The following is a 20,211-nucleotide window of genomic DNA, read 5'->3' as shown; positions in this document are numbered from 1 at the left end:
GTTTCTCTCGTTAGTTTGTCCCTATCACACACCCTAGTGGCTTTATTAAGATGCATGGGCTTAAGGGCTGGTCTCAAATGGACACCATATTGGAGCTTTGCACAAACAAATGAAACATTAGCGTACATATGCCTGCTTCAGCTCCCCTGTCTCCTCGGCTTGTCGGCACCATATGTATCTATATCCACTGCCTCATTGGCTGGCTGAAGTGAGAGGGAGTGTTCAGGTGGAGAGAATGGGGGTTTTAATAGGCTCCGCAGCTGCCATGTAACACAAGCGCAACAACAAAGTAGGTACTTAATTTCATGCATGGTGATGATGTGATGGTGTTTAGTGGTAATGAAAACTGATCTAGTTGAGGGCTCTGGTGGGGTAATCATGAGGACATTTGCATAGCACTGTTTTTATATGGTTGTGAAATCGTTGAATTAGCCTCTCATGTTGAACATTTTCATTTAGATGTTGTCTAATCTAATTTCATCTATATACACACTGCCATTCAAAAGTTTGAGGTCAATATTATTTTTTTTTTTAAGAAACTTATACTTTTATTCAGCAAATATGCATTAAATTGATCTAAAGTTACTGTAGATACCTTTATATGGTTAGAAAAAATACATTTCAAATAACAGATTTAGCATATTAGAATTATTTTTGAAAGATACATATATGTAATATTGACAGTCAGCAGTTAAATGGGTACTGTAGTCCATATTTAACATACTGGAGACGGCGTTTTTCTCCCGTGCCTTCCCCCTCAGACTCAATGTTCTCTCGGGTTGCCAGATTGAGGACACATAACAAGAACGAGACAATGGAAGGCAGCAAGCCTTAAGCCCTGTTTACACCAATAATGATATCTATGAAGATAACTATATTAGCGTCCACACCAGTGGACGATATTGTCTGTTTATTCTAAGTGCACACGCATCTGCCACTTTAAATTATTGAGCTCATGATAGCAGCATTGATTCTGAATGTGTCAATGTTTTTATTGTTCGTCAAATGGAAAAAAAATAATAATTCTGAAAGTGATTCCCAAGATATCGGAATCACACAGACCAAAACAAAATAGACATTCTGACATGGACCGCACATTTCAAATATATAAACACTGTGGAAGACACAGTGTTCTTGTATAAATATGAAAAGTGAAGGACATCAGAGCCTTGATGCAGCAGTTTAGTGAGGAAACTGTGTCATGCCTTCCTGATCCTATTTCCCCCCTTTCTCTTTCCAATGATTTTATGTCATTTATAACTTTTCTTCCTTAAAAAAGGCCAACAAATAAAATGAAAAAGGAATATTACTCAACACAAATGCAACACTACATGTCCTCACTACAGGAAAGCAACTTCACTCAGTTAATGTCATTTTAAAGTAATCAAAGTCATTGCGCATAGTCATTAATTGGTTGCGGATAATACTTGTGTTAGCTAAAAAAAAAAAAGAGAGAGAGACAGAAAAAGGAAAAGCATTATATGGCCCATCTCTTACTTCATTATATATACTAATAATTCATACTGTGACATTTCTGCAACAAAATCAATTGCATCGCCATCTATATACTGAACGTATTGAACATACTATATCTTGTCAGTTTTGCCATTTTTCACCCAAACTTGTCAACAAAGCTATTTTACATTAATGCGAGTACATTAGCAGATAGTTGCTGGTGTTTCATATATATATGTTTCATGTATAGGCTGTGACTGTTTAATTTTATTTAACATTGTTTTATCTATCCATTACACTGAAGAGACCTGTAAAGGATATTGACTGACTTGAGAACTTGAGCTTAACTGAGACTTTAGTGTTTGAGACTGTTGTATCAGCCTTGATTTATTGCAATATTGAGGTGTTCAGTTTTATTTTGATTTAGTTCGTTCTCCTCACTCATCAACTATTTCTTGTTTTTCCACTAGCATGTCTCTTAGGAGGACTAGTGCATCTTTGAGCTTACAGTCAGTACGAGTAAAATGCTTAAATTCTGTTAAAATCAGATATAAGACATTTACTCAAGATGTACGGTAATTGGTGACTTGTACTGTAACTTGTAATGAAGTCATTTTCACTGTAAGATATTTGTATTTTTAATCAAGTATGGTTTTCAGGTAATCTTTACACCTCTGTAATGTAATTTGTTTTACAAGTCACTTGTAAAAATGGTCTCCCAGTCTTACCTGCTGAAAAGTGCCCAAAACCAGTAAAACAGTTGGTATACAGCAAACCAGTTTAGGCTGTTTTAATCTTTAATCTTTTAATTTTACAATTCAAAGCTGTAATACTTCAACCTAAAGAAACTGTATTCAGAGTCTTTTTTCCCTCTGTCTCTCTCACGAGAGCTATCAGAGCACATACAGCAGTCACTTCTCATTTCCCTTGATCTTAATGGGCAGCAGGAAGAGAAAAGGCAATAGGACATGGACCCAGTCAGCCATTCCCCTTTAATTCTCTCACCCCAAACTTTTTAACATTGCCCTCTTAAGAGTCGGTTGCTGACAACATTGATTTGATTTCTTGTCTCAGCTGTCTAATGCACTTGATTCTCTTCTCCAAATTGACAGAGGCATCTATTTTCAGCGTCTCATCCCTCTGGAGAATTACAGGGAGAGATGGGGGCAAACAGGATGGGATTGTGCTGATATGAGCATTTGTTCTAAATTACTGAGCTTGTTCATAAGACAGACAGAGAGAGAAAGAGAGAGGGAGACAGTGAGAGTGCACAAAAGCAAGGAAAAAAACAACAACAGCAACATAAGAAACTTAAAAAGATTAGTGCACTCAAAAATTTAAATTCAGTCATTATTTACTCACTCTAGTGTTATGTCATTCCAAAGCGACTTTGGGTTCCAAAAGACTCTCTTTAGTGGAACTCAAAATGAGAAATTTTAAAACATGCAAACTTTTCAAAAAGTCTCAAAAAGGATGCTACAGCCATACCATAGCTTTGTGAGATTAAATTAATTAATTAAATAAATAAATAAAGTATTTATTTACTGAAAGACTTGGCATCCACATTAGCTCTATAGTGTGTTCAGTGAAAGATTTGTTAATGAATGGTTCTTTGAATCTGATCATTTCAATGAACTGGTTGGTCCAATTCATAAATAAATTAGCTGCCTGAATGAATAAGCCTGATTTCTGATATATTTAGCAAGAATGATCATTCAATTGATTTAAAAGTAAAAACATTTATATAGGAACAATATTAGTCTATTACTATTTCAAATAAATGCAGTTATTTTGAATGTTCCATACATAAAAAAATTAAATTAAATTAAATTAAATTAAATTAAAATACATTACGCTTTCCACAAAAAATATTAAGCAACACAACTGTTTTCAGTATTGATAATAAAGCAATTTTTTTTTTTTTTTTTTTTTTTGTAAACAAAATCAGCATATTAGAATGATTTCTGAAAATTTAGCTTTGACCTCACAGGAATAAATTACATTATAAAATAAATAAAAATATATAAATAATATAAATTGTCAAATAAATGCAGCCCTGATGAGCATAAGAAATGTCTTTCAAAAACATAAAAAAATGTTTACAGACCGCAAACGTTTACAAACTTTTAAACACCAACACTTAAAACGCTAATGGTTCTTTTGAAAATCTATCCTTTTCTCAAGGTCGTGATTCTGTTGTCATGGATTAAACTCAATGAATTGGAAAAACATACGTGAATAACATCGGTTTGTCACAAAGCTATTGTATGGCTTCAGGAGACTTGGGATATAGTGTACAAGTCATATGGACCACATTTATGGTGTTTTTGCATCCTTTTTGAAGCTCTCGCTTTAACAATTCCTTTAAGAAATGATGCAAGCTTTAGAAGCACCCTTATATGCATCAACCACTTTGTCTCTTATTTCACTCCTCACAGCACCTTCCTGCTATCTCAGGCACGAAAGAAGAAGAAGAAGAAGAAGAGAAAAAAAAGCCCAAATAGGTGACAGAACAGTGTGATATATGACTTGGACTCTTGGAAGTTAATTAAATAGCCTGGGCAGTTACTAAAGTGAGATAGGAGAAGGAGAGAGAGAAAGGAAGAAAAAGGGGGAGAAAGAAAGCTAGACAGCTCAACATGGCGGCACTAATTTGAATGAGAGGGAGGGGGGATCGGTGAGCATGGATAATCTAAACATGTTCAAGGTGCTCGTGGAATTACACTAACACTGCAATTATACTGGACAGTGAATTAGGCTTGTAGACAGAGAAAGATGGAGACAGATGAATGTAAAACAGGAAGATGAAGAACAGAGAGGAAAATCAAGCTCAGGAACAAGGAAAGGAGAAAGATCTGAAGTAGTTAGGAGGTGTTTGGTTGAGGCAATTACTGAGGACATGAGCCATTTACATCTGACCAGATTGGACTGAAGTCACATCTACCAGCTTAACAAAAGATGTAATGTAACACATTATATGAGATGTGAACATTAGACATCTTCAGAGCTCTTGATAAAAAAAGTACAGTACAAGCTCTACCAGTAATAATGCTTCTGTGATGAAGAAAATGGATTTGAACGCTTTGGGATTTACTGGGAATTCTGCACAAACTGCTCATAAAATTTGTCTTGATCTTCAACTAAAGTCTCTAACACACTACCAGACTGAAACAGGTTGCTGTTTGAGGTTTTAAAGTGTTAGTTCATTACTGAATGAACAGAAACTGAAAATTCTGCTATAAATTACTCAACTTGCTTCATGTTGTTCTAAACCCATGTTGTACATCTTCAATATGCAAATCAGGATGATGCCTGGTAGATTTATTTTCCTCCTCTAAGAGTCCATGCAACCAAAACTTTCAAAAACCTCATAAAAACATCCTAATAAGTGGTTTATTCTAAGTATTCTGAAGAGACACTATTGCTTCAAATGATGAATAGATTGAATCTAGACTTTTAGTCACATATAAACTTTATTCAATGCAAATACTTCACATCAAATACGGTCAAACTTGCTTGCTTGACGCTTATGAACAAACTTCACTGGTTCTTGCAGAGGATAAAACATGCTTGTGTGACACGTCAGAACAAACCTTATTGATTCTTGATTCTTTTTTTTATGTGAATAAAGGCCTAAATTAAATCATATAAAACGTTTGTGTCTTTTCTGAATACTTTGATAAAACCGTTTGATTCATATGGATTATGTTTTTAACATACGTTTTCTTTTTCTTTTTTCTTTCTTTTTTTTTTTTTTTTTTTTTGGAGGGATAGAAATATCTCAGGTATTATTAATACCTTCATTTGTGGTGATTGAAGGTTTTATGGGTTTGGAATGACATGGCATGAGTAAATTATGACAGAATTTAAATTTTTGGGTCAACTATCCTTGTAAATCTGCGACTAGCCTGCGACAGGAAGTAATCAGTTGTGCGCATAAGCAAGAGAGCATCAAACACCAACAAACTGTGAGAGAATAAAACAAATATTTCAAGTAAATTGTTGACATGTTGCCAAGAATCAACTCATGTGTTTGGTAAGTCTACTGTGTGATGAATAATCCTGTAATTGATGCACATAGCATGGGATGTGTTGTCAGAAGTGCTCACCAAAATGACAGCAAACAAGAAACTGTGCATTTTAAATGCTCATAGAAATGAGCTACAGTAGTGAGCTTAGCATAAACCACAATAATAGACAAACACAGTCTGTTTATACAAATTACACACAAATAATGATGCATTTTCATGTTTTTACTAAACGCACCAGATGTTGCTGCCAAAGATCAATTAGTTATTACACTACCATTCAAAAGCTTGGTGTCAGTAAGATGTTTTTAAATGTTTTTGAAAAGAGTGTTTTATACTCACCAAGTCCATATTTATTTGATGAAAAATACCGGAAAAAACTGTAATATTGTGAAATAATATCACAATTTTAAATAAAGTGTTTTCAATTTTAATATATTTTAAAATGTAATTCATTCCTGCATGGTAAAGCTACATTTTCAGCGGCCATTACTCCAGTTTTCAGTGTCACATGGGCCTTTAGAAATCATTGCTGAAAAGAGTTGTGCTGCTTTGTTTGTTTGTTGTTGCTGGTTGGTTGCTTAAAGGCACTTTTTTTTTCTCTCCAGATCTCTTTAAGAAATAGAAAGTTTAATTTAGTTTATTTTTTTAAAATAGATTTTTGTAACAATTTACTGTCTCTTGATCTGCTGAATTAATTCTTGCTGAGAGAAAATGGCAGTGCAAATCCAAGGGTTCACATACATTTTCCACCCTGCATGTGAATTTTTAAAAAGTGTGTTCAGTAAAGTCAAAACATATAATTTCATGTTTAGGGTTTTTTGTTTGTTTGTTTTGTTTTGTTTTTTTTCTTTAGGAATATTGGTTCTAATCTTGGTAAATTTGGTAAATCAGCAATTTCTTGCTCATCGGAAACTGTAACCTTTTTGTCCATCTAAGACAGTCCTGGCTTAACATCCACATAGATTTCCCTATATACAGTACAATTTCATATACTCACCTCCCCTTCTGAAGACTCTAAAGTGAGATCTTTCCTACAAGAAGCTTTGAATTCCCCTACTCCTGCATTGACTTCAACTCCTTTTGGAGCCTCCAGTGTCAGTGTCCTTGTCGGGGACTCTAGCCTGTTAGAAGAAGACAGCCTTTTATGAAGTCATGACCACAAATCACTGTTTTTAGTGCACACACAGCTTTCAATGAAACAAATAATAGTAAAAACCATGCTAAACTGTCTTCTCTCTCATGGGTAGCAAATGTCTGATTCATTCTAGTGAGTCAGACTGTTCAGGTGATTCACACTATTCAAAAAAATGATTGAATGATTTGAGTCCTTGAGTGCAATTTTATGTCTTCATCTTGAAGAAAAATGGTGCTCCACATCTCTATTCGCTGTTAATTAAATTAGGGTGTATTTTATTTTATTACTATTATTTTTTTAGTTGTAAGGTTGAAGCTGAATACTTTCAGCTGTCATACCAGTTCAGTTCATTCATTTAAAACCCATTGTTTTTGTGCCAGAAAAAAACAACATTTAGTTCAGGTACTCTTATTTGATTGAACAAGCAGCACTTAAAGAGTGCTGATATTTAGTATAACAAAGCTGGGACATTTCACTTTCCCAAACAATGCAGACTAATTATGGGCTTCACATTCAAGCTCTATTTAGTGCTATATGAGACTTGTGAGAGACAAATGATGTGCAGATTGTAAAGAGGGAGAGCATGGTTAGAAGAAAATAATCAATTTGAGATCTGTCAGGGAATGAGATAACTGAATGAACTGTCCACTTCTGAATACCCATCATCTTAAAAACACTGCAAATGTGCAACTCATTTTACTTGGAGTTGGAATGGAGTTTCTCCTAAGCAAAACAAGATTAAATGAGACAAAATGTAGAACACGACTTGATTTTATTGATCTGGACTGAATCATAAAAAGTCAGTGTTACGTAGCAGAATGAAGCCAGTTGGAATTAAATAATTGCTATTTGCTAACTATTTGGCTACTGGATACATTATTATGTCAACAATATGCTGTTCTGGCACTCTAGAAAAAGGAAACATGATTCATATTATTTTTAAAACAGCTGTGCTTCTTGATATTGTTGTGGATATGATGATTTTTCTTCAGGATTCTTTGATTTACTGAAAGTTCAAAGGAACAGAATTTCTTTGAAACATTATACATGTCTAAACTGTCACTTTTGATCAATTTAATGCATACTTTCTGAATACAAATAATAATTTATTTAAAAAAAAATGATACTGATCTCGAACTTTTGTATGGTACTGTATTCCTTTAAGCATACACACACATGCACACACACACACACACACACACACACATATATATATATATATATATATATATATATATATATATATATATATATATATATATAACCTTTTTCTTGAACAAGCTAATGCATTTGTAGCATCAAAGCACAGTATCCATCAGTGTCGAGGTGAGTTGACTGAATACAGAACAGCAGTCACTATATAATTAATGACACGACAGAAATGAATATATTGACTTAATGGTTCCCTCTTTTTTACTCTTTTCATTCCTTCCTTGTTCTGTCTTGCTCTATCTGTAAGATCCCCTGTCTTCTGAAAAGAAAAAACTCAATCAAATCATTGATTTTCTGTTTCAGCATGCTCCAAAGCAATTCAGCAGCAAAACAAAATATCTTAAGTGTTCAGAGAGTGGACTTGAGTTTATATGGAAGATAAGAGAGGCCTGCTTTAGTCTCTTATCTGTCCTATTCATTATTCCGCCAGCGAATTCACCCATTCAAATACGCATCTTGACCTTTTCTGCCACTCTGACAAATTTATGCGTCAGGATATTTGTTACAGTCATATGAAAAGCAATAAATAAATATGACTGTTTCAAATTTTACACTTACATCACGTTTATACTCCTTTGGCTTCTTCTTGCTCACAAATGTTTGTTCAAAATACATTTATGAAGTGATCCTCTGATTAGCAGTTTTCAGGTTTACTAAGCTAAAAGTCCAAGGGAGTTTTAGAAAAGTGTAATAATTCAACAGTGAATATTACTGGGATAAATATATAATGAATCTGCTAGATTCACATTGTGAAGCTGTAGCTCAATAGGACCCCATTCGCAGCAAGACTCAAATGTTGTGCATGTATGCCTTATGAATACATATGTAGAGTTCTGAAGCATCTGAGGTTGAAATCAGATTACAATCTTACGATTTGAAAATCGTATGCTACTCTAAAGTTGCCTTTTATACGTTGACTTTGGCTGCCACAACATGTCAGGCAATTTCTATGATGTGCTTTTGACGTGACTTAGATGTGCAAATAGCTGCAAGTTCAAGCTAGGAGTCTTTGCAGTTTGTCATATTAAAGCTTGAAAATTTGTGATTTCAGCTCTAGATCAGTAAGTAAACATAATATGGATGTCATTTCTTTAATAAAAGCCTTAAAACGTTGAAGTATTAGTAACTTTTACACACAACATTGATACACATACACAAAAATAAGTTACAAAGCTGTCACAAAAGCAACCAAGCTAAAAAGTAAATCTACTTTTTTTTTTTAACCCTTAAATGGTACATAGTGGTACCTTAGAGTCATATCTTAGAGTCATATCATATCATCTTATAAGGACATATTAGTACCTAATTTGTACAAATGTATACTTTTTGAAAGGGTATTCAAAAATAACCACCCTACAATAATAAAAACCCACCCACTCCTCATTTTTTAATCCCCTTTAAACCAAGTCAGTTTCACTAGGCCTGCCGTTTTTATTCTCACTGCAGTGTGACGTCACATTTCGGAGGGCGGGGCCACGGGGGTAGATTTACAGCCCTGCATTGCTATAGTTTCCGCCCTCAGTGGTTACTCATTTTCTCCACGCTTGAGCAGCTGTAACGTCAACAATGTCTCACAAGCAATCCCAATGCTCTGTGTTTGCATGTAAGAATGAACATAAGAGTCTTCATTTTCTCCTAACATCTGAGCTGCTGAGGACGCTGTGGATTACATTTTCAAGGTAATGCCCCTCAAAATCTACCTAAATACATTTATCACTCCAGACTCTTTGTGAATGTCATATCGTTAGTGCTTAGCGTTTTAACCGTATTTGTGTGTGTACATTAAGTATTTTTTAAATGATCAGTGCCGTGCTCGGTCTATTGATCCACGCGCAAGCACTGTAACATTGCGCTGTTTCGTTCCACTTTCAGTGCATTTGACTTCCCATATGTACGGAAGAACACCGGTTCGCTCCCTCTCATTTACGTTGCTTCTACCGGCTGTGTTTATTGCTGCAGATATGCAATGCAGAGAAAGACACGCATACACGATGCCCTCTTCTGGAGACAGGCCGGGAATATGCAGCTCATTTGCATTAAAGCTATACACTCCAAATCAGCTCAGTTTTAGACGCACCCCAAAAATGACATTTTCCAGCTGTTATAATAAATGATTTGTGGGAAATTTGGGGCTGAAATTTCACAGACACATTCTGGGGACACCCAAGGCCAATATTACATCTTGTAAAAAGGGTCATAATAGGTGCCCTTTAAATAAAAAAACAACAAAAACTTAAATATAGTTTTTAATATAGTTAAAAGTTATTTTTTTATTTATTTTTTTTTTAACAATACATTGTTTCCTACTTTCACAAACCTTCCTACAATAAGCCACCAAATGAGATTTTCTCCTCTCATGAGTTTTGTGCTCTTCGTCGTATCATTTATCACTATGTCTCCAACATGCTCATGGTTACAGAAGCTGGGTACTGACTTTTGACTTTTGAGAATAAGACCAATGACGACATTAAGCAGCTCAATACCAACTGCTAACCTTTGACTTCATGTTCCTCTCTGAGTATTTACTTTTGGTTGCAGCCTTTCAGATTGATGAATGACACTGTACCATGGGTAGGTGAACATCAGCCAAAGCCAAAGATGAGAAAAGTGTTGCATTTGACATTTTCAAGCCTCCCTGAGTCTTAAAATTCCTCTCTGTGAGCTTCTCGCTTACTGGGCTCCATGATGTATAGGATAAAACCAAGGAGATTCTTAGAAACTCATTTAGAAAGTTTTAAAAGTTGTTCTAGTTAGTTTTGGTGAAGCAAAGAGACCTCACTGCTTTACATAACATGATTATCATCACAATCGTTTCATCGCAGAAACTTTAAGTGCATAAATCTGAAGCACAACACTGCAGATAATGGCGCCAAAAATAAGGCTTTCAAGAAAGTTCACTGGAGCTCTTGACCCTCTGAGTGGGTTTCCTTTATAGCTCACTGAGCTCTTGGCCCAATGGCCCATTTCCTGTCCTCAACATTCCCTGACAAATCCTCGAATCGGTCAAAAATGACTTTTCACAGCCTCCCTGTCTGCTGTGTGAAATGTAGCTGGGGAAATTGTGGCTGGCAGCAAGACCCTGTGAGAAAACGTAAAGCAATTTCATGCCCGTGCGCATCCATTGCTGATAATTTAATCGATAGTGATAGAACTGGGGGACCGCCATGGTCAGAGAGGGAAGTAGGAATAAGGTAGGCCCACTGGGTCTCTAAAGCACTGCCGTGGCGAGGAAGGAGGTTACAGGAATAAAGGAATGATATTGTATCTCATTTCACTCCTGTCGAAGAATATCATTCACTCGAGTGAGACCATGTGTCTTGGGAAGTCACCACATCAGGGCCGCTTCAAAACAAGACGTTAGAGTAAAACTAAAACAGAAAAGAGTGAGACAGATAGAGAGCTAGAGAGCAATTTACAATAACGTTCACCAAAAAAAAAAAAAAAAATAAATAAATAAATATAAATTTATTACACCTAAACGAGAAGTAAAATATTTGGGTTGTGTGTTGGATAGTAATTTGACAGGAGAAAAGATGGCTGTTTTAGCTCACTCTAAAATTTGTAATCGAATACAATTTTTAGCAAGACAGGCTTTTTTAGATACTGAAACTTTAAAAATGTTGGCTGGTGCATTAGTGCAGTCACACTTTGATTATGTTTCAGTTTTTGGTATATGACATTTCAAAGAAATTAAAAATAAATTGCAGACTGCTCAAAATAAGTTGTGTAGGGTTATTTTGAAAGTACATCCACTGATGCATTTGCGAGATGAACATTATAGGAAAATTAGTTTTTTAAAAGTCAAAAAAAGAGTAACTTTTTTAAAACTACTGATGGTGTTTAAGATATTAAAGAAAATGGTTCCAAAGTATCTGTTAGATTATTATGTATTTGTAAGAGAGGTTCACTGTCATTCTACAAGGGCGAGTAGTAATGATATTTATCCTTGTAGGTTTAGGAGTGAAATGGGAAGAAAGTCTTTTTTATATACTAGCTCGGTTGCGTGGAATAAATTACCTGGGTGTATCCAAGAGATACAAGTTGATAGTAGTTTTAGAAGGGAAGTTAAAAAAATGGTTATTTTATCATTGATGTTTTGGAGTTTATATGGTGAGTTTCTGAACTTGATGTGGATTGCATTCCATTTATGATTTGTTCATCCATTTTTTAATATAGAGGACCACAATGGAAATAAGCCGAAGGCTTTTTTGTGTATTTTATCCTCGACAGTTTTGAAATGTGTATGAACTAGTCTTTTTGGACTTTTTTGTATTATGTTTTACATTTTGTCAAATAATAAACAAACAAACAAACATAGTGACATAGTGACAAGGTGTAGTCATATTATGGCATCATTTATACAGTTTATACTTAATGACCAAATGTTTCTTTTTTTATTTATTCAAAAATGAAATACAATAAACAAGGTGTAAACTTCAAAAGTTGAGGGTCAGTACATTTTGTAAATGTTTTTTTTAAATGTTCACCAGTAATATTTGAAATTATATATTGTATATTATTACAATTTTTAAATATTTTACAATTTAAATTAATCTTATAGGCTATTTTATCATTTTCAGCAGCCATTACCTTTGTCTTCAGTCTCGCAAGATGTTTCAGAAATAAGTTGGTCTAATCCTCAAGAATCATTTCTTCTTATTATAAACGTTTAAAACAGTTGTGCTTCTTAATTTGTATTTTTTTTTTTTTGTGAAAACTGTGGTATTTTTCATTATTTTGTAACAATATAAATGTCTTTTGAAGACACACTTTTCAGACAGACAGACATACAGACAGAATGACAGCCAGCCAGACAGACAGATAGATAGACAGACAGACAGAAAGACAGCCAGCCAGACAGCCAGACAGCCAGACAGAAAGACAGCCAGACAGCCAGACAGACAGAAAGACAGCCAGACAGACAGAAAGACAGCCAGACAGACAGAAAGACAGCCAGACAGACAGAAAGACAGATAGATAGATAGACAGCCAGACAGACAGCCAGACAGACAGAAAGACAGCCAGACAGATAGATAGACAGACAGACAGACAGAAAGCCAGATAGATAGATAGATAGATAGATAGATAGATAGATAGATAGATAGATAGATAGATAGATAGATAGATAGATAGATAGATAGATAGATAGATAGATAGATAGATAGATAGATAGATAGATAATGTAAGAGTCCTTCTTTCAATGATATGATGTACCTGAGTGACTTTCATTCTGTGGAAATGACAGATGACAACAAGGGCAATTTACTAAACGACTCAAGAAACGTAAAGGTCACTACCACAGATCGATATGGTGCCGAAACCTCATACATCCTCAGGTTCAAAATCATCTAAAAATTAAGTTGATGCTCTTATGGAAAGAAAGAAAGTACTTCACTCATCCATACTGACAGTATTAGGAATGGGCAGAGAGGTGCGGCACTATAGATGCCAGAGTAATCCCTGTGTGATAAGGTAATCAATGGATTTGAAGGTCAAGTCCAAGGGGTGGATGCTCTCAATGTCCGTATGAGTGGAAGGTAATTTAATGTGGATTTGAGAGGGCTCTGTTGCCAGGATCATATCTACAAGGAATCTCAAGTATAATCATGCATTACCTATGCAACTGACACTCATATATGTCTGTGCTATGATAATTGAAGCACTTCAGTAGTATCTCTTCAAGCCTTCCAACTCTCAAGTCAATCAAATTTAATTTCTAGGCACGATCATGCCAAATCAGTCACTCAGGGGCTCAGGGTCGCAGCTGCACTTTTATCATGATTTAGAACCATCTTGCTCTACCCAAACTTTAACCGCAACCATTATGAGAGAAGCAAAGAAAAAAAAAAAAAATCATCTCGAATGAGAACTCAAGAGCTGGAAAAGCCAGGTATGAGATGATTCTTGTCAGATGCTTGAAAGATGAGTCTAAGTGTGGCCTTTAGCTGAAAAGATGGAGAGAGATAAGAATCCATGGTTAATGTTCCTGACTGGGGTCCACTGGTTGAGATACAATCTTCACTATGATATATAAATATATAAAACGTTGTGCGGTATTTGGGGGAAAAGGAAAAAAAACGAAATCTCTTTTCTCTTATTTGAGACTCTTAGAATTGTCTCTTTTGGTTGGTTTACAATAATAGAGTTCTGATAGTGAGGGGGAAAGAGAAAACATTAAAAGGGGGTTTAAATATTTTTAGACAAACAGACGATACAAAAACAAATAGCTAATATCAATCTGTGATTGTTCATGTGAACAAATGTTCACTTTGTATCATTAAAACATTGTGAGACAATAAAGACTCACTGGATGAATGATGGCCATTGTGTAATTACTTTATAAGGAGAAATGTGGTGCAGAAGACATACAGTCACAGAAGTAATTTGCTCAAGTATACCAAAATGGTCGAAATCTATTTCGACTGACTGTGGAGATTCAGGTGTGCAATAAATCTACCAAAGCCCCTTCAAATCCCCCCTCAACAATCTCCCTCGCTCTTTCATTCTCTCTCCATCCATAATTATGTTCTGGAGAGGAAAAGTACCGGCTGTCTCATCTGGATTAAGCCTCACACAACTGTATTCAGTCACACAGTTTGAAAAACAGCTTCTCTTTTAGTCCTGGAGATCAGTTCAGCTTTCACTCGAGCTGGTGTAATTCACAGGCTGGATGGGTGCTTCTTTAACCCTCAGCAACCCAATCATTGATATACATGACAGATTATAAATATAGGGTTGCAAAGGTTCACCACTTAAAAGATACAGTTTTTCTAAATGGTCTCAAATTTATGCTTCAAAATGTTTAAAATATCAGGTAATGTACAGGGAATTTCCCACAATGCATATGCTGTAAAAATAATAAACATTATTGAATCGCTTTATATAAACGTTGCAATTCTGCTACAATGGGTCTCTGAGGTTAAGAAGGACTAGTTAGCAGACTGAGTAGAAGGGATTGGAATCTTAACAAAACAAATAATTTTTTTAACGTTTACAAGTGTTAGTCAGCAGATATTAACCACTGTAAGTGGTGGCTTGACTTTAATAAGATGGCAAATTAAACCTCAGTAAGTTTTGCTAGTGGTAATCAACTGGCATGCTCCTGCATATTAGCATGGCTTTGGTAATAATAAACTTGTACAGGTTAAATGGTACAAAAACAGTAGTCAATAAAATACATTAAAATAAAATAAAATAAAATAATAAACAAATTTTATAAAAAAAAAAAAGTTAATATCCATAATTGCAGTATAGGCTCTGCCCCTTATTCCTCAAGTTACACTGTTTTTCATGTGGCAAATAGGGGCAAAATCATGACTATTTAATTAATAAACTTACTGAATAAATTAAACAATTAAAAAATGAGAGAGTAGTCAACTAAGATAAAATAAACATTTATTGAAAATTATTAAGTAATTAATTGCATTATACAAATGCAATTATGCTACGCTGGGTCACTTGGGCTAATAAGGATACTAGTTAGCAGACTAAGTAGCAGATGTTAGTGGAGACATATTACTCTCTGTAGGGATTAAAATCTTGACCTTTACTCATTTCCCTACCACTCTAATCAAAAGCTGTAAATGTAATTTGTCTCTAAACACTCCAACCAAGAGACTAATCTCTCTAGGAAACATTTTAGGCATCACTGGCGCTCTTGTGATGGAAAGGCTGCTCCAAACAGTAGGCAGTAAATGCACCATAACATGTATTTGTTGCTGATAAGGCAATCCCAGAATGCACTGTGGTAAACTCTGAGAAAATTATCACCCATGAAAATGACTGATTTAAATAAAGCCATACTTTATTTAGTGTCAAAATATTGATAGAAAATAACCATCTAATTAAAAATGTGGCCATTTTAATATCATCTGATATTTATGTGTCGTGCATTTATTTGTATTGAGTCGTTTGCTCAGCAGCATGACTACCGGAATCGATTGTGTGTGTTAATTACTGTATGTACCGTGTGTTTCACAGCCAGAGTGCTACTTGTGTTCTGCCTGTGTGAATTCCTGCCCATGAAGAGCATATCAAATCTGTCTCTTTGAGGGTTTCTTTTGGGTCAGGATATTGCCTTTGAAGGCTGCCTGTGTGCACAGCAGAGAGTGAGATACCACATAGGAACCGAATTTATGTCTTTGAAAACAAGTTCTTGGTGGACAACAGCTTTGTCATTGTGTTAGTCAGCAGATGTTAACCACAGTAAGGGGTGGCTTTACTGGAACAGGATGGCGAATTAAACCTCAGTATGTTTTGCTAGTGCTAATCTACTGGCATGATCCTGCATATTATCATGGATTTGGTAATTATAAAAATTTACAGGTTAAATGGTATAAAACAGTAGTCTGTAAAAAATATGTGTGTGTGTGTGTATATATATATATATATATATATATATATATATATATATACTGTATATATTATTGTTTGTTTGCTTGTCTGTTTGTAACTTTTAAATTCAACCATTATCTGCTCCTTATTCCACTGATTACAGTATTCATGTGGCAAATGGCAAAAGCATGACTTTTGTAATAAGAAATGTATTGACTTTCTCAGAACACACATTGCTACAACTGCAATGTGCAACTGCAAAACTGAAAAAAAGAATGCACGTCACACCTCTGTTTATCAGTTTGCACTGGCTATAGCTGCTTGCATAAAATTCAAGGCATTAATGTTTGCCTACAAAAACACCTCTGGCTCTGCACCCCTTTACCTAAATGCAGTACTTCAGACCTATGTGCCCTCTAGAAGCTTACATTCTGCAAGTGAACGTCGCTTTATTGTGCATCCCAAAGAGGCACAAAATCACTTTCACAGACTTTTAAATTAAATGTTCCCTCCTGGTGGAATGACCTGACCAACTCAATCCGAGCAGCTGAGTCCTTAGCCATCTTCAAGAATCGTCTAAAAACACATCTCTTCCATCATTCATTTTATAATAATAATAAACACTGGATGGATTAACTGTAATTAATGGATTAGATTATAAAATAATATATATATATATATATATATATATATATATATATATATATATATATATTATTTTATTTATTTATTTTTATTTATTTATTTTTTAATTGCAGTTCAGGTTCTGCCCTCTATTCCCCATTATTATATTATATATTATATACAGTGTTATATGTGGTAAATTTTCCCAGACAACAATGAATCAGAAGTAAATATTCTAGCTACTCAAAGTTGTATAATGTCTGCTCACGTCAAATAAAGATGCTTCACTGGATGGAATAATTACTGCAAAACAAAAGGGCTGGAGACGTTTGATGTGCTGCCCTCAAGATGTGATTCTCAGCTGCAGCCCACCAGTATTGATCCGAACGACTGGCAGTTGTGCAGTCATGACACAACGCTTTTCTTTCAAACAAAGATGCAGTGTTTGCTTGTTAAAATCTTTCAGACAGAAGCTTCAATGCAAAAAAATAAAATAAAAATTCTTAAGAAAAAGAAACAAATGCTGAAAAAAGACTCCTTCCTGCTTTGAGATGTTATTTTTGCAGAAGTCACACTCTGTTTTAGGAGAGACTAGCAAAAAAATAATATTTTGATGACTATACTAATTCTTGCAAATGTCCCTTTTTATTGAGTATAATTTTTGTTTGTATTTTTTTAAGTATAATTTGTCTGAATAATTTAGCACTGTACAGACCAAACAAACAACTGAAAAAGACTCCCTCATGAATTTAAGAGTGAACGTGACAGCTTGCGGTGGTACAAAAGGTGTTTTCTGTGACAAAAAACATATTAGTGAAATTGAGGGGGAAAAGAAATCAACAGAGAGTTTCTTTCTGAGGTGTACGCAGTGGCTTTAGATGAGAGTGGATTCTGAGCGAAACTCCCAAACTCTCTCATCAGCTCTAGGGCAGCTGGATCAATTCTCATCGTATTATACCCTGCATTAGCTGGCAGAGTTAACTGATCGCTAATGGCAAGACTCTGCTGCACTCTCACCCTACCCACCCTTCGCTAGGCTATTAGCAGCACGACCAAACCCTACTGTTGGGCAAGGGAGGTGGAAAACAACAGTGAGGCTATTACAGTCTACTTAAACTTGGTCCATGCCCTTCATCAACACCAACTGAGCTGACAGCGACTACACAAAGGTCTGAAAAGAGAGGGCTGTGGGGGGAGTGGGGGGGGGGGGGGGTGGAGGGCAAGAGAGGAGAAAATGGAGGCCATCCAAGCCGTCTCAAATGGTGGTAATGTTTCTTTGTCGGAGATTTGCTGTTTAATTAATGAGAGCCCGAGGCAAGTTCAAACCTCAGCACTGAGAGGGAAGCATTGAACTAAACAAATGAAGGCAAATGACCAGAAATGTGCCAAGAAGAATGAAAGATTGAAAGCTTGTATCAGCTGACTGGAATAGCGTTCCAACAATGTTGAGACATTTTAACACTGTTGCTTTGTCTCAGTGATTTGGATGCTACTCTATTATCTACAAAATATGTGTCAATATAAAACAGGCCAACACTAATTGTATTATACTTATTCTAGTGGTTACTGTAAATATTAAATATTATATTAGGTTGCATTATTCAAACAGCAGCACACAGATTTAATTAAAGGAAGAGTTAACTTAAAAATTCTGCCATTTACTTTCCCTTGAGTTATTCCATGTGAGCCATTGCTTTAAATAATGAATAACTATTGGAATAGTTTGAAAATTTTTATTTTTATTTTTTATTATTATTTTTTTTATATATATAATAATACAATTTAAAAAAAAAAAAATCTTATTTGTCAGAAATTTGTCAGAACTCCAGACTAGCATCTCAGTATCAAAAATAAAATACAAAACAGTTTGAAGGATCATAAGATCTGTGGCAAATCAACATTGCGTGTCTTTTTTGTAATGCTTCCAAATAAGACAAGACTGTGAAATTTTAATGAAAGACTACAGAAACAAAAGATAGCTATGTTATGAATAGTTGAGCAAGTATCAGTCATTTGCTGGGTTTCACAGCAAACATATTTGCTATAACAAAGTCAGTGGTAAGTGTGCATGGAACGTTTGAGTGGCACATTTGTTTTTTTTGTTTTGTTTTTTTAACTGTCTTAAGACAAGACCTGAATTTGACATCGTTTTTATTATGTGAAATACTTTTTAAAAAATAAGGTCCTACTTTATATTAAGTGGCTTTAACTGCTACTTACATCAAAAAAATAAGTACAATGTATTGTGTTCATATTGTATTGCAAAATATTTTTGCTGCTATTGAGGCAGCATGCGGGTAAGGTTAGGGACAGATTTGGTGGTATGGGTAGGTTTAAGGGTGGGTTCCCAAAAACCTCTAAAAAAAGGTTGATAAATAAGTTGCACAATTATTGTAGGGAAAAAAGTGTCAAAAATCACACATTCTCTTTTAAAATCTGGTTAGTAACATCTTTAATTGCATTAAATCTAAAATTATGTCATAATCTTCCCACCTTCATATCACTCCAAAATGTACTAAATGACGAAATTATTATGAAAATGTTAAAGCCATTCTTTTCTAAACAATGAATAGTAAAACAGTAATGATAAGTAATACAGTATAATAATGTGCATCAAGAGTGCATCAAAAGAAAACAAATAAACAAAAAAAAAAAATAAATAAAATAAACACCCTGGAATTAGTCCTGAAAGTTGCTTCAGCTCTGTTCAGATATTCAGTAACTTTTTACTTCAGCACAACAATCCTGTGCATTGTTAGTGTAATCTAACCAAAATACATTTGTAGAAAGAGAGAGATTTTACAAGCGTCAGCAAGTGCATTCTTTCTGTGTAACAAATCAGCAAAATGAGCATAATTTCTAAAATCACTTAGCTCTAAACTTTCTGAAGTCCTTTAAAGGGAGAAAATATATTTTGAAAAATGGCCTGCAAATTGTTTTGTTAGTAACATTCTTATAAATATATTATTTTGTGTTCTGCAGAATAAAGAAATACCTGCAGCTTTGGAACAACATGAAGGTGAGAAAAAAAAAATGCATTAAGCTCTAGTAACACATAAATATTTTACTTTAAGAATTAGAACTACTTAACCAGACATTTCACTCAAAGTAGCATGGATCAGATATCATTTGTTATTAGCAGCAAATCACTTAAGAGAGTTTATAAATAATTGAAAAGGACTTTCTGCATTCTTTAACATTTGCTTCAACACTAAGTTACATTTCATTACTTTGCCATTTAACTGAAGCTTTTATCTAAAGCCACTTAATCAATCAATCAATCAATCAATCAATAAATAAACAGCAAATCCCCTAGACCAACCACAGGTAAAGTGCACAGCTTGGGGTCAAAATGGTGATTTTTCATGAATCTTTATCAGTTTGTATTTATTTATTTATTTTGCCTCCCTTGAGCTCACG

At 34.7% G+C, this 20,211-nt stretch overlaps 1 protein-coding gene across 7 annotated transcripts in view; it reads right to left on the bottom strand.

The window, feature by feature from the left end:
- Window positions 1-20,211, bottom strand: part of LOC131549005 (zeta-sarcoglycan) — a 304,880-nt gene that overhangs the window by 17,869 nt on the left and 266,800 nt on the right. For all 7 annotated transcript variants that reach the window (XM_058790756.1, XM_058790728.1, XM_058790734.1 and 4 more), the window contains one exon: window positions 6,484-6,607. In XM_058790756.1, the coding sequence (XP_058646739.1) occupies window positions 6,484-6,607 (124 nt within the window). The remainder of the gene's footprint in view (window positions 1-6,483; window positions 6,608-20,211) is intronic.

This window comes from Onychostoma macrolepis, chromosome 01 (assembly GCF_012432095.1).
Source record: "Onychostoma macrolepis isolate SWU-2019 chromosome 01, ASM1243209v1, whole genome shotgun sequence".
NCBI lineage: Eukaryota > Metazoa > Chordata > Actinopteri > Cypriniformes > Cyprinidae > Onychostoma > Onychostoma macrolepis.
Note: the sequence above shows the minus strand (reverse complement) of the source record. Positions and strands in the feature narration are given on the sequence as shown.